Consider the following 15,631-nt stretch of genomic DNA (forward strand, 5'->3'; position numbering starts at 1 on the left):
AAATCAGGTCTGGCGCACTCTTCTGTCAAGGTACATCTGGCTGCCATATCCCGTTTTCGACGGAAGACATCGGGGCCATCTCTATGGTCCGCAAGGATTGTTAAGCAGTTCCTTAAGGGGTTATTTTGGATGTTTCCTCCGGTCCGACCACCCCCTCCTATCTGGCAGCTTAACCTAGTACTGGCTCAACTGATGAAAGCGCCCTTTGAGCCAATTCACAGGGCGGACTTGAAGTTCCTGTCGTGGAAACTAGCCCTTCTCTTGGCATTAACTTCGGCTAGGAGGGTTAGTGAACTCCAGGCTCTCTCTATAGTGGAGCCTTTTCTGCAGTTCAAGAGGGATGTGCTGATTTTGAGAACCAACCCAAAATTCATCCCGAAGGTGCCTTCGGAGTTTCATCTGAATGAACCCTTAATTTTGAACTCCTTTTTTCCGCGTCCTTCCACCCAGGCGGAACGAACATTGCATTCTTTGGATGTCCAGAGATGTCTGAAATTCTATCTCGAGCGCACACGCTCTTTCAGAAAGTCTACTCAGCTATTTATTGCCTACAGTACACCACGGAAGGGGTTGCCGCTCGCCAAGAGTGGCATTTCCCGCTGGATCTCCAGTGCAATTCAATACTGTCATCAGGCTGCGGGCAAACCTTTGGATAAAAGGGCCCGGGCTCATTCTACGAGAGCGATGGCGTCTTCATTGGCTCGCTTTGCTGGAGTGGCGATCAAGGACATTTGCAGGGCAGCAACGTGGAGCAGTGTACACACCTTCACGAAGCACTACTGCCTGGAATCGGTGGGACGAGATGAAGCTGCTGTTGGTCAAGCAGTCCTCCGGAATCTTTTTCAATGAGAGGTGAGGTTTCTCTACAATCCCGCCATCCTGGTAAGCACATTTGGTTTCAGTAATGATTGTTTTTTCATGTACACTGAGGTGGTTGGGTAACGCCATGTGTCTTCCAAATGTGCTTTTCTGATGTACTGCTTACTATTCTGATACAAAGCATGAGAATCTATGAAAGTTCCAATACTGGGGTAAGAAAACAAGTTACTTACCTGTAACTTTGGTTCCCCAGTATTGGTAACTTTCATAGATTCTCATGCGCCCACCCACCTCCCCTGGGAAAGCTCTGCCGGTTTACTGAGGTAGTGGCTGTTGGCACAACGGCTACGAAAATCTGAGGCTCTGAGCTCTCTCAGGAAGGTTCCAGAGGGTGAGGCTGTGCTGATTAGTCCTGGCAAAAGTTTGGGATGTATATATATATATATATATATATATATATATATATATATACACACATACAGCCCAAACTTTTGCCAGGACTAATCAGCACAGCCTCACCCTCTGGAACCTTCCTGAGAGAGCTCAGAGCCTCAGATTTTCGTAGCCGTTGTGCCAACAGCCACTACCTCAGTAAACCGGCAGAGCTTTCCCAGGGGAGGTGGGTGGGCGCATGAGAATCTATGAAAGTTACCAATACTGGGGAACCAAAGTTACAGGTAAGTAACTTGTTTTCATATTTGTCTTCGCAATTTTATCCTCAATATTGTGTCCCATCAGTATTCCGGGTCGATATTTGTGTTGCATACCCCACACTCTCACTGTTTGTATTCCCTGTTTCTCAAGTCTTGTATATATTAGTGCAATCAGTTTTTTCCCAGCAGTGAACCTCATCTTCAAATTAGCCCTGCTTTGCTTTGGCTTTGGTTCCCTGAATGTGGCTATACAACCATTAATTCACAGAAGCCTTTGGGGTGATGTTAACAAACCCTAAAAAAATCCCTAGAAAGTAGGGATTGTCCCTCAAATATCAAGGTGGACCCAACTGTCTTTTCAAAAAATATTTCTACATTTATTCATGCGTGTATGCCTTTAGTGATATACCCAGACACTTAATGGTCTTGCTAATGGAAGCCAGGGAATATGCATGAAAATGCACAGATAAAACTGCACTACTCAACCCAGATCCCCATTTTTAGGTCTCGCCTGACCCAGCGCATGCGCTGGTCTGGCGAGACTTATTGAGAGGGCTCCAAAAAGTGCTACCAGGCCAGCCTAGAGCTACAGTGCATGTGCGCGGGCGCGCGCGCCGCGCTTGACCGCAATTACTTTCACTTTCGGGGCCGCACGGGCGCTCTGATGTTTGATCGCCGCGCTTGACTGCAATTACTTTCACTTTCACGGCCGCTTGTTTCCATTCCTGCTTCTTTTTAATCCTCCTAAAAGCCAACGTTGTGTGAACTGTAAACTTCCTAAAATGCCACCGTGCGTTTACTGACGGGCTGCAGCATGCGCGCGCGCAGCTCCCCCGGGTGCGTTCCACGCTGTAATAATGCACTGGAAACTGATCCTGCCCGACTCTGCCTGCAGTGCCGCGTGCCCCCAGACACATCACTTCTGGTGGGGTTGTATCGCTTCTGGTGGGCTTCTAGTACGGAAACACCGGCGCCCCGCAGACTTTACACACCTCTGTCTTTCGGCTACTGCAGGTGAGCTCCCTTTGACTGTGTGATCTCTGCTTTACCGAGCTGTCCTAACGGGGAGAGAGCGCGTTGCTGGACGCATCACCCCCCCCCCCCCCCCCCCCCCGGGGAAGGAAAAACAATGGTAGCTGCGAGGAAGTAAGGCTTGCCCTTGGTGGGTCTGTTGCAGAAGCGTGCTTTCAGCAGTTCTGCCTTTGTATGTTGCAGGGTATAAACGAATCGAGTGTCTGCAATAGAGGTGTAACTTAAGTTGCAGCAACCTGTGTAGACGAGTAGCTGCTGTTTGGAGCAATTTGAAGCAAGAACTACTTGTTCAGCCCCCAGTCAACCTTCATTTAACCCTATTAATTGCTTACTTCCTCTAACAACCTCTTATTCTGTACGCATTTTCGACTCTAGGTAATCTCTCGGTTTTAGCTGGCAGCGGTGTTTGCTTTCTTCATGCTCATTTGCTGCCCCATATTTTAAATGATTACGCCTCGGGAGCAGCTATTAAGTTTCGAGTCGAGCGGAAAGTTGTGTTAAAACATGGGAATTCAAACGACAAGCAAAATTAAGCGAGACACTTAAATGCATAAAATGAGTGCACGGAAAAACAACCTCATGCTTCTTCTGTAGCTTCCTTTATTTGAATTTATGACCCCAGCTTTCGTTTCTACATTTCCAGTGGCCAATGATGCACATGGCAGTGACTCTACCCTTCTGCATGTACTTTACCTATATAGCTTTTTGCTAAATAGGTGCTATTACCACTATGGGGCAATTACAAAACTTCAGTTACACTGTAAGGTTTTAGTCAGAATTTCATTTTTAGGTCTCGACTGGGCATTTTATTTAATAACAGTAGGCTTAGAGGTCGCCTATTGCTTACCATTGGTTGGCTTCATTGTCTCTCTCTTGTTTCTTAATGGTCAGTTGCCATAGGTTTCCCTCCTCTTCATGTGTTTGTCCCTCCCATGGAGCATGGACGCATTACTTGTATCTTTCCACTGGTCACTTTTGAAGCATTACCTTTTTAATTTATTTTCTTTTAAATGCTCTATAAAACTGCATTTGTTTTCCAGATGTCTCTCTGTGTGCTGCTCTTCTCTCTGCCGCACTCTGTGTTGCTCTCTCGCAAGTGTGCTTGTCTCCAGACTCCTCATTATTGAGCTTGCCAATATGTGCTTCTCGCAACAGCTTCCGGTTCCTCTCTCTCATCCGTGTTGCTTTCTGCTTCCCATCGTCCTCCATATTTTTTCCCCCACCTGTGCCTTCTATGTTGCTTCTGCCCCGCCCTCTGTGTCAATTCACCACTGTATTGCTTAATTCTCTACCTGCGCTCTTTGTGTTGCTTCTCCACAGATTAACCCTCTGCGTTACTTCTGCCACCTGCACGTAAAAAAAAAACAAGCATTGGCATAGCCAATAGGTCTCGCTTTTGGGACCTTATAAGTGTTTAGCCATGCAACAGTTGCATAACTAAATACTTATAAGGTCCCAAAAGCGAGACCTGTTGGCTATGCCAATGCTTGTTTGAGTTGGTGTTGGTGCCTCAGGTGGCTGTTCTGTTGTTACACCTTTGAGGGAAGGGAGTTTTCAGACATACGTATCTTTTCCAACAACTTGTGGCTTGGTGAGTGAACATGCAGTGCCATGGTGTGTGTTAGCTAAGTGAGGCTTGTGACCTGAAATGCATGGCTGGATTGTTTTTGATCAACAAGGATGGTCTAACACTTGCTTGGGGATTATGGGTCAAACCTGAGGATTTAAACTGAATCTTCTGCTATACCGGCAACCAGTGAAATAAGACAGGAGAGATATGTTGAAGTCTATAGGTTTTAGCAGCCAGGGTGGCTGCAGCATTTTGCCAACTCTGTAACTGGGACAAGAAGTAATGCAGATGTCCCAAGTAAACCTCATTACCAATGTCCTTGACAATTTCTGGCAAACATGACTAAGCACTCAGTGTGTTGGGAGCACTTCTTGATTGCCAGAGGAATGGGTGACTGTTCCCACTAGCAAGGGTCCTAAACTGCACAAAAAAGGGTCAAGTGTATTGTTAAGAGGGTTTCATTTAAGAGGAAAAACAGAGTTAAAAAACAAATTCTTGGCAATCCTGTAGCGCTTTAAAAAACAATCCCTTTATTGGCATTTGTGAAGAGCAGGCCCTGAATTGGGGTACACTAAGCATCCGATCTGCACATTCTAAATACAGCAATCCTGTAACTCTTGACTGGAGATGAAGATAAACACAGATATGATCTGCGAGGTACTAAACTTTCCCTGACATCAGGGGAGAGAAAACAGCCAGACAACACATCCAGAGGTAGAATCCAGTAAAAGCTCCAACTGCTAGAAGTAACAAGCATTTGCAATGCAATAGGTCTCGCATTTACGAGAGTTTGAGCTATTGGCATTGCAAATGACAATGCCATTTAGTTATGTTGTTTTTAAACCGATAAAATCCATTGTCATTTACAATGCCAACAGCTTAAACTCTGCAAATGCGAGACCGATTGCATTGCAAATGCTTGTTTATTCTTGATGATGGATAGTTTTTTTTTCTTCTTTTTTTCCAGACTGAATGTCTGCTTTTGTGTTGTAGTCTGTGATTCAGCTACAATTCCTACGTTAGTGTAGAAATTGGCTAAAAGGTAACTTTTCACATAGTGGTTGAGGGTGGAAACTGTTGAATCTTAACTGGATGTTTCAGTCCATAGGTTTGTGCAACATATTTTTTGCAAAGAAAACCTCTATCTAGGAAGATCTTTACATCAAAGAATGCTATTTCCTGGTTAATGGTGTGTGTGTATGAACATAAAAAAGGGTCCCTAGTGTTAATCCACTTAAGGTAGTCATTGGCTCTCTTGAATGCAAGGCCAGATAATACGAACATCATCGACTTGTATCTCTTCTAAATGCGATTATTATTGCGGAGTGGGTAATTCGAATCAAATACATGTTTGTTCAAGTTAGTGGACTTCCAACCAAGCAATACTGGGGGCGATGGCACTTCCTATGTAGGTCCTAAGTACCTGAAGAAACAGGGTGCCTTCAGATTCGGAAACATTTCGAATTAGGACTGCTAGTAGGCATTCCATGTGTCTAGCCATGTGTCATTAGTGCTTGGCGGATTCTCAAGTGTAAAATGTTTCTATCTGGAGAACGTGCAGATTACAAACCTGTTGTAAAACAATATAGAAAGCAGAGCATGTAACGATGGTTGTGAAAAAGCTGCACACCTCCATCACTGGAAAGTTGTCGGGAAATCACTGTAACAAAAGTTGAGCTTTCAGCTTTGAGACAATGACGGAACAGGACGTATGTGTCATCTAGTATTCTTCTAAAGTTGTCTCCTGCCTCCAAAATACTCTTGGGTCTTGTTGGGTTCGGCTTTAACTGTATGATTTTGTCATGTAACATAGAATGTGAATTGAATTATTTTAAATAGTGACTGAACTGTGAATGCAGAGCAGTAAGGATACCTTGTGCAGAGAGAGCCACTAGTGCAAATCTCCTTGTTTTTCAGGAAACAATGATGAGGCTGGAAGAATTTTAAAATCCTTTGAAGAGTCTGTTGACAGCCTAGCGATGGTCCGTTTACGAAGAGTAAGCCTGGAGCGCCGACATGGAAATTTAGAAGAAGCAGAACGCTTGCTTCAGGAAGCAATGGCAAATGCCAAATCTAATGGAGAGTCCTCATTTTATGCCATCAAGCTTGCTCGCCATCTCCTCAAAATTCACCATGATCTTCCAAAAGCAAGGAAAGTGCTGGACGAAGCCATTGAGAGAGACAAAGTATGTGGTAATTGTTCTTGGCTAAAATTAGCACCTCAGTTCCAGGGATACAAATGGTTCTCAAATACCTTGCTGTTAAAACATTGTAGAACTCCCCATTACCTATGTAAACTGACTATACTGCCCAATGTGGGTGGGAGAATATGGGAGGATGCCAAGACTCTGTATTGGTGCTAGTCAGCGCATGTAAGATTTTCCTGCTTTGTGAGTATGATCTTTCATTTTAACATGCTTCTTTCCAGTAAAATGTGAGTTCTTGGGTCATATTCATTGATTAGAGTAAAATCATTTCATTGTCCTACCTCTCAGGAGGAAGTGGGAAGGTCTGTTCATTAGGCACACTTAGTGTAAGCAGGGTATCTCCAGTTGGAGGTTTGAAATATTTTGTCAAGCACTTCACCCATGCAGGTCTAAAGCTTTAGGCTCTGCAATTTAATGTTTCAGCATACCTTTTGCTCTACATTTTCCTTCAACATTTTTCCGAACATATTGACCTACCATGTAGTTTTCAAGGCTATAGTCCCACTAGAGCGCTAGGTTTGCCAAACCCTTGTTCCCTTTGAACTTTTTTGCTTAAGTACTTGCTCTGGTGAAAGAAACCTCCCATTCTTGCTTGCTTCCTATTTTCCCATCTGCTTTCCTCTGGAGGCTTTTCTCATTTATTTTGGCAGTTGCGCTGTTTAATAAATCAAGTAAATAGGAGGTGGTTGAGAAAACTATGTAAACAGCCATATCTCAAATGTTAGGATTTTAATTGATGGATCTACTACCCAGTGCGGGATTTGATATTGGTGATATCTTTGTTGAGCTACTCAATTGGTTTCATACCCTACGTGCCATATGCATCTTGAAGTATTTTGCAGTCTTTGTCCATTCAGCAATATCATTACTGTTCATAATGGAGGCAAATTCTGAATTATTTGCTGCAGGAAAGAACGGCGATTGGAAACAGTGTAAGCCTGTTTCACAGTTACTCTGTCCCACACTGCCAGAGTAGCTCTAGTAACTGGGGACAAGTAAAGACTCCAGCTGTAATGCTTCCTTTTGAAACCTGGAATTTTCCTTATATGCTTGTCCACTGGAATAATGCAGCAGACTAAAGTGATACAGCAAGAACATTTAGAGTATGCAAGGTAATGTGGCACAATTTGTAGCAGTTATGCTTTACTGTTAATAACACTATATGGACAAGGGTTCCGCTTCATTAGTATCAGTTTAACATCCGTCTATAATTGTAGACTTGATGAACTTCTCCTGCCTCGTATTGGGTATCTAATCTAGACATCAATAGCAAAGGAGTTTCCTCCCAGTCCTATTACGTTGTAATGTGCCTACCTGATTGACCCTGTATCGCTTTCAAGATCTCTCATGGTCATTTGGTGACTTTGTCCTTCGCCCCTGTGTTTTTGTCATATGCATTTCCGCAAAGCCCCCATGCATGGTTGCCATCCAAAGATTTATTTTTCAACCATTGGATTGTGACACAGCGCTCCGTACAGAACACTGAGAAGACACTGAAGTAGTCGAGATAAAAGTTTCATTGAAATTGGGAGTGGACATTAGTGCAGAACATCACCACAAAAACAGTTTGAATGCAAGTTATTCAGTGGGTCTTCCAAGACTTGTCGTACAATGCACCTTTGAGGGGTGGCTGGTGGTGTGAGACATTTAAAATGCCCTTTAAAGATCCTGCCAAAATTGACACCACAAACTTGCCCAAATGACAAGCACACACTGTGTAACCTTTGTCTTCCCAAAGACCATAAGTCCTAGGGGTGCAAGGCTCGTGAGGAAGTCTTCCCTATGACCCTAAAGGAGAGGAGGGCTCACTACACCATGATGAAAGCACAGCTCAAAGATGTTTTGCTAAAGAAGCTAGTTCTGTTGAGCGATTTAAGAGATGCCTAAAGAAGCAGAGGTGGTGCTGGGGAGGGGTCCAACTTTGAAGAAGCCTACTTTGGCCTTGAAATTGAGGAAATTCCAAAAAAAAGCTCCAGAGTACATAGAGCCCTCCAAGAGACGTATACCCATAGTACCCCAGGGTTGCAGTCCCCTTTGCACCTGTTACCCTGAGTTTACCAGCGAGCGCCCCTTCGCCACCACAACTTACTAGTTAGTCATTCAGCTTTCGGCTTTTTTATGCAAGTCAGCTTCTGTGTCTTCTGTATCAAATGGGTATTTGGCTATGCTGCTTACCACTTGGCAAATGTAGTAGGTCATCCATGGATTATTAGTTTTTCTCTTTTGCATATGCACCCTTGTCCTTTGTCCCGAGGTTTTTCTGTGTGTCTGGTGCTGCATGATCTCTGTCCTCATCGGCTAGACCAAGGACATTCCGGGCCACTTTGATGGTCCTCATGACCCTCTTTCCCTCAAGCCACTTAAAAATCAAACACAAGTGTTAACCTATTATGGTTTTTCTCATTTTTGTTGGTGATCAGCAATTGATCTGAAGAGTCTTATCTCCTTTATTGGGTTGCCGGATCCTAGAAGATGTAAAGTCTTTGACAATGAAGGACAACTTCTCTTATTTCACATGTTTATTTCATCAGTTCCTCTTTCTCCTCCAAGAAATGTACTCTGGCCAGGATATCCGGAGGGCTGCCAGCTATGGGGTTCGCCGAGCCCATGCTGCTTGTGTAATCAAGTCTTCTTTACGGGTCATCCGGGAAATCTCAGATTAAGTGCAGGTGCTCCTACTAAAGTTCTGGCTATCATGAGAAAAGGCCCTACTCAGAAGTCCTTTTATTCTAATATTTCTGCTATCAGTTTTCCATATATTCCTGTTTGAGGTATAAGTGGACAGCTTGATCCTGGAGATTTTGAATTAACCCCTTGTGATGTGGCTCGTCCATATGATTGTGCGCTGTTTTCAATAGGTCATCTACCCAGGAGTCCAAGTTATCTTTGTTCACTGAAGTAGGTTTCTACATGACCTTTAATGTGTCTTGTTTCACTTTTAAAATCTGTAAGGAACTGCTACATGATCTTGGGGGCGATATCCACCCTTGGAATCTGCTGTGGGTCTTCCTAGGGAGAGTATATTCCTCACAGATATGTTGGCTTTTTTTTTTCTTTTGGAATAGTTTGTGTGTGTTCATTCCAGTTTCTTTCGACTTTGTTCATGCTTTTCTCAGGTCCCTAGATAATGTATGAATTACAGCCTCAGGATAAAACATTTTATCAGCAGCACCCCTTGAAGTCTACAAATGTGCAACCTTGCTTCTCCCTACGTTCAAATCCTCAGCAGTGCCCATTACTTTGTGGGGGCATGGTTTCGCTTCCAGTAGTTTGGAGAGGGAAGGGCTGTTCCAAATCCCCATTCAGAACCAGATCTACCTAGAGCAGCTGCTTGTCCACAACTAACAGTAGCAAGTGTTTTCTTCTGCTTACATAATGTGAAACTCTTGTGCTTCAGCTGCCTTTTTAACGTTTTTTTGCTGCACTTATCCGGATTTCCGGCACCATCTTACTAACAAGGGTTCTGGGTCTCCTGGACGCTGAGCCCTTTATTTCTTCTTCTGCTGCTCCGAGCCATAGCATCTGTTCCCTTCTATTACATTGCTTGCCATATGCTGTTATTTGTTTGCCTTCGGATATCATGTGGCCCCTCCTACTGCTGTCCCTGCCAGTGTGCTTCAGGTGGCATTAGGCGATCTGTGTCACCACCTTACTGCTGACCTGAAACTCTGAGGCACTTTTCTTGCAGCCTAATGAGCCGCAGTACCTGTGTACCCATCCACAGGGTGCTGTCACACCAGATCCCAGTAGGTGCCTCTCTATGGCTTTCTGTCCTTTTGAGGGAAGTGGATTATAGGGTGTGAGGAAGTGGGTTCCAGGTTGCCAGCGATAGCAGTACTGTGGTTTGTTGGGAGTACGGAGGAGTGTCGGTAAGATGCAGCTGCTCCATGTCGTCCCAGGCCAGACCGCGTTAAAGTTGCCACAAAGCCATCTCATCCCTAGTTGCTTCAATCAGGGGTGGAATGAAATGTTTCTCATTGAGCCACTAATCCACTCACAAAGTGAGACTTCGCATGCAAGCATCATCTCTTTAGTGTATGTCTCAATGTGCGATGTCATCTTGTATCAATATAAATAAAGACAGATGATCCTCAAAGAATGATGTGCAGAATTCCCACTGCTTGTGAAGCACCTATCGGGGGATTGAGCATGATGGTCGTATGATCCTTGGCACCAACAATGTAAGGAAAACCTCTCGAACCTCCCCCACACAGCTCCCACAAACTTTCAGTCCAGTTTTGCTCTACATTCTCCAACTGAAGCCATATCCCCATCTTCAGGCCATCAGTGATTTCGTTTGGTGGTTCTCTTGTCATTGGGTTTCGCCCCCTAGGACCCTTCTCCCTCAACAATGGACCCCAGAGACTTCAGACTGAAAATTATACCAGATCAAGTACTTTTGCTCTGCTGTCCACTCTTGAGGCACTCCAGGTATTTTCAGACAAGTGTGTCTTGGCATTGAATGTAATTGCCAACTGAACCAAATAGAGGTGCCTATATTCCAGGTTCATCACCAAAAATTATTTTTTAGCTTCCTCAATATATTTCTTCTGCTTTAAAACCATCCTGAAGAAATTTACCTTAAAAACCTTGTAATTCATCTGCCTAAGCTGTTCTTATGAAGGCACCAACTGGAGTCAGGATTACAAAAATTGTAGTTGTTGGAACCACCCCCTTCTTCAGCCTCAACTTTATGAAAAGATTTTTGGGAGCCACTTCTAAGTGTGAGACTGTGGGCTTTAGTTCACGGACACTATCCTCCAGGTCAGAATGTCTGCCTCTGTGACTCTGTTCAGTGAATTATTGAGATGCTAGCTGAGTAATGTCATCTTACCCCCTTCCCAATCTTTCTTTCTAGTGAAGCACTGGTAATTTTCTAGTTTGTAGGATAACTTCTGTTAAAGAGTCTGTATCAGCACATCCATCTGCATGGTCTATTTCTCCTCTAGAGAGACTGGCTAGTCCAACTTTCCCTGCTGTGGGTGGGTTCACTCTGTTCTTGTCTCCAGCCACTGCAGCAAGCTGGTGGCATCTTTAGGCATCTGGTCACTGCCAGAGGAGTTCCACATCTCCTAGACCTCATTTGAGTTATTGTTTCCCAGCTCAAGTCTGTCAGTGCCTGGTACCTCCTCAAAAAAAAAATGTCTGTCAGCACCAGGCATGGTGTATTAAGAAAACCCCAGTTTGTAGGGCTGCACTTCACTGCGGACAAGGTTCTTCCAAGCACTGGTGTCCTGCAGCCAAGGCACTAGCAAGGTGCTTACAAGAGGAGAGGGTTTCTTATGGAGGTCACGATTTAGTCTGCAGCTGTTCCAAAATGTCTTTGTAATGCCCAGGTGCCATTAGATGTGTGTATTGTCATGTGCTGAGCCCCATGTAGCACAAGGCCCAACCAGTCTGAGGCCAGATCTCCAGTGGTGGTCTCAAGCTTTTTGGATCACCGCTCACTTCTCTTCCATAGCCAATCCATGGCAGAGTGCCATACATCTTGGAAATCCCTGTATTTACCCAGCCTGAACAGTACTCGCTGAACTGCTAGCTGCATATAGTTCTGACCACTCCAACAACTGCAAACTGCTCTTGCAGCTACATTACCTCAAACGCCTCAATGTTGCTTGTTACAAGCTGAGGTTCTAGCCTACTCCAACGCACCCTCCAAATAAAACCACATACTCATGATACTTCAGGTGGAATGCTAATTTCAGTGCGCACTCAAGGTAGATGTGAGTCTCATAGATCATGGAAAAGATATAGCGATGTAAATTCTGCAAATGTCTCGTCAGATACTCCTGATGCTGGTGCAGTGAGTCCTCTTACTTCAAGAAGAGATGGAGGGCACAGGGATGTGTTGCATAGTTCAGATTCAAAGACTTTTCCATCTCTTCTACAGATTGGATTGTTCTCTTGCTAGAGTCAGTGGAATCTGATCCTTAGAGTTTCTGCCATTGACAACCTCCTCTTTCTTCAAGCTTTTTAGTAGACCTGCATAGAAGTTCAGTATTCGGACTGCAACACCTAAAGTCCAAAAGCCAGTGAACGTTCAAGCTGTTAAGGCAAAGCCACAAGCTCACCCTATATTTCCTTTGCTTCCATGACTTTTAGAACCAATGATGGAGTCTTTTGTTAACCTTTTCTCAGTTCGTGCAGTAGGATGACTAATGGAGAAGAAGCTTCACTGTGTCGAGTTTGACCCAAAATTATTTATTTATTTTTTAGTCCTGCAGCAACTTTTTGTTGGTTGAGGCTGAAAATAAAAACTTCTTTGAATTAAGCCCCAGTTTATCCAGTCCTCCAGGAAATGAGAACACAATATGGTGCACTTTGGATAGGAAGGTGTTCTGAAGGTCTGCTTTTGTTGTCTAGAGGGCAAGCACTTCTGACCTAATCAGTCTGCATTGTTCTTGTTATGGCTACAGTTACACAGAGACAAAAGAGAAATCTTTTCAAGGTTGATCTCTTCTAGCAGTTTTTATAGGTTTGATGAGTGATGTAGCTGACCTAGCAATCAAATGCTTTGTGGCTGAGGCTCCTCTCTCTGACAACCGGAGATGCTAGAACTACCACCAAATAAATCTTTGTTGTTCGAGTCTCAAGCAATGATTTCACTCCCTCTTCTGTGAAAATAAAAACTGAGGCAGAAACCTCAGTAGGCTTATAGAAGAAACAATTCCAAAATGTCATTGTCCAGGTTTTGACAAGGACAAGCAGTATTCACATATTCCATTCTTGAAGAGACTACGACAGGAGCAGACAAAACCGCAACAGGCTCAGTCCTTACAGTGACAGCCTTCACTTAGCAGGGAGGCTGGTCAACAACCTCCAACTGCCGTAGGGAAACCTCCTAAAAAGAAAAACAATGAGGGCAATTCAATTTCCCTGACCGTTTTGCACCATGGTGGGCCTGAATATTTCCAACCTGCTCCCTGCATGGCAAAAAGTTAGAATCATGGATTCTAGAGAGGCGAAACATCTTTTCAGTTGAACTAAATAGGCTTTCAAGTAGAAGATAGTCTTGTAGGAAGCTGGCTCTTTATATAGTATACCCAAAAGAGGTATACTGTGCAAAGAGTCCCGGTATTCCCTTATGATTTGACAGGAGCTTGCTCTAGCGTTACCAAGGTGCTCTTTTAGGGGATAGTGTGGTCGAGCAGCCTTAGGCTTTTAAGAGAGGAGTTCTCTGCAAATGCGCACAGTCAATATATGATACTCATGACTCAATAAGGAGATCCATACCAATTTATAAAAATAACAGATCTTTATATATAGTTGTGCACCAGATTCAATATGAAGAGGTAAGTACTTTTTTCAAAGTCAGCGCTTACATCCGTTTTCATAGTCAACAATGTTATCCTATGGAGGCAAGACAAATACTGCATACAGTTACTTCACAGCGACTGATGGGACCAATCTGCTGGACTTAAGGTGAGTAAAGGGCAAAGTCCAAGGCAGTACCAAGATGGCACACTGAGCATCATTGGAACTCAGGCCTCATGATGCTCGGGGAAATGGGGACACCTATGGTCCACTTCCACTTGGGCCAGGGGCGATGGGTGCAGAGGTGTCTTGAGGATTTGGGTTTTTCACAGCTGAGTCATTCGCAGTCAGTGGGGCTGCGCAAAGAGGCTGCATGCGGTGGCAGACTGGCTAGGACCAGTCAGCACACTAGCAGTTAGTAGGTTTACAGCGGGGGCCTGTAAGGTGCCCTCTGGGTACATTTATTAACAAATCTATCTCTGGAATCAGTGTGGGTATATTAATATGCGATATTTGATACCAAACTTCTTGGGTTTCAGTGAAGCCATCATGTAGATAAGGAACTCGTTTTCATCAGTGTCCAGCACATGTACTTTAAATGGCTTCCCTGGTCAAAGCACAGGGGCATCTCTGCTCATGCAGATATGTCCACACATGTAATATGGTGCACCCTGCCTTTGGGCTGTAAGGCCTGTTGTGGTGATCTTCCCAGGCTGCATGCAGTGTCTGTAGGCGTGTAACACCGACATCTGTGCCAGGTCATGTTTTCACTTTTGTCTGCACTAAGACACACAGCTTGCAATGGCAGTCTGCCTGTGTTTGGTGATGAGTCCCTTAAGGTGGCACATTTCATGCTGCAGCCCTTGGGGACCCTCTTTAGTACCCCATGCCCTAGGTACCAGGGGTACCATTTACTAGCGATGTACAGGGGGAGCTAAAGATACTAGCAATTGGGGTACAGTTGCTCAGTTTTAGGGAAAGAGATCTGGCACGCGGGACCTGGTTAGCAGGAACTCAGTGCCCTTCCATTTGAAATTGCATTGAATACCAGGCAAAAGGTGGGATGACCATGTCAAAAAGCGGCACTCTCCTACAGTTCTGTTTCTGATGTATCAGCAAGGTGAACCTTAAATCATTCCAGTGAAAAATAGTACTGCATTACCTTAATTACCTGGTTTACAGTTTGTTTGTGGCATGTGAAGCTGTAGATACTCATGTTCTGCATACTCCTGCCATCTAGTGTTGGGCTCAGATGTGTATAACTTTTTTCTTCGAGAGAAGTCTTTCGAGTCATGAAGTATAGTGACTCCTCCGATGACTGGTAATGCTCATGGGCATCGGCTCCATTGTTGGATTTTTTTCTTCTGCCTTCAGGGTTAGACATGCTTCCGAGTTGATCCTGTGTGGCGCTCTTCGTCGGGGCCTCTTGAATTCTCCGTTCCTGATAGCTTCTGATTATGTTCTATTGCATCACATGTCTTCGCTTCTGTAGTGGTCCTTTCCTTGTATCCCTGCCTTCAGGTTCGTTAACGTCCCTCTCAGCTCCACTCTGTCGAAGCCTGCTCGTGACAATGCAAACACTGTGATGGAAGAATGCCCTTTCACTAATGTCCACAGTGCCATTCCAAGTACTCGTGGTCAGATGAACACACAGTTCACCTCTGCTCATCACCGGAGCATAATGAGGCCTCCTGCTCAGTCCGCCTTGCCTACGTTTTAAAAAGACTATTGGAACATTGTGTCGGATTGCTCGATGCGCCATGGAACAACAAGATGATGATACCCCCCAACGTCTTCAGGGAAGACTTTGAAGAAGAAGAGGCCAAAGGCAAACAAGTTGCGGCCTTCAACCAGGAAACCGATTTGTTCTCAGACTGCGAGATGCAGCCCACGCCGGGCCAGCATCCGAAGACTGTAACAGAGAGTACCAGTTTTCACCATAACCTCTCCCACTGCCCCTCCAGGGGTTGAGTGCACAATCTTGGGACACAGCCTTCCGGACTCCAACTGCATCCAAGGCCGGCACTGACTTGTGGCTTGGGAGCCAACTCAGACTCAACCCCCAGGGCCCTAGCTGCTGGTCAGTACTCGGCCCG

At 44.6% G+C, this 15,631-nt stretch overlaps 1 protein-coding gene across 2 annotated transcripts in view; it reads left to right on the plus strand.

Moving 5' to 3' along the window:
- PRPF39 (pre-mRNA processing factor 39) overlaps positions 1-15,631 on the plus strand; it is a 487,671-nt gene that overhangs the window by 340,944 nt on the left and 131,096 nt on the right. For both annotated transcript variants that reach the window (XM_085627039.1, XM_085627040.1), the window contains one exon: positions 5,992-6,260. In XM_085627039.1, coding sequence (XP_085483165.1) covers positions 5,992-6,260 — 269 coding nt within the window. The remainder of the gene's footprint in view (positions 1-5,991; positions 6,261-15,631) is intronic.

The sequence above is a fragment of the Triturus cristatus genome, chromosome 9 (genome assembly GCF_964204655.1).
Source record: "Triturus cristatus chromosome 9, aTriCri1.1, whole genome shotgun sequence".
Taxonomy (NCBI): domain Eukaryota; kingdom Metazoa; phylum Chordata; class Amphibia; order Caudata; family Salamandridae; genus Triturus; species Triturus cristatus.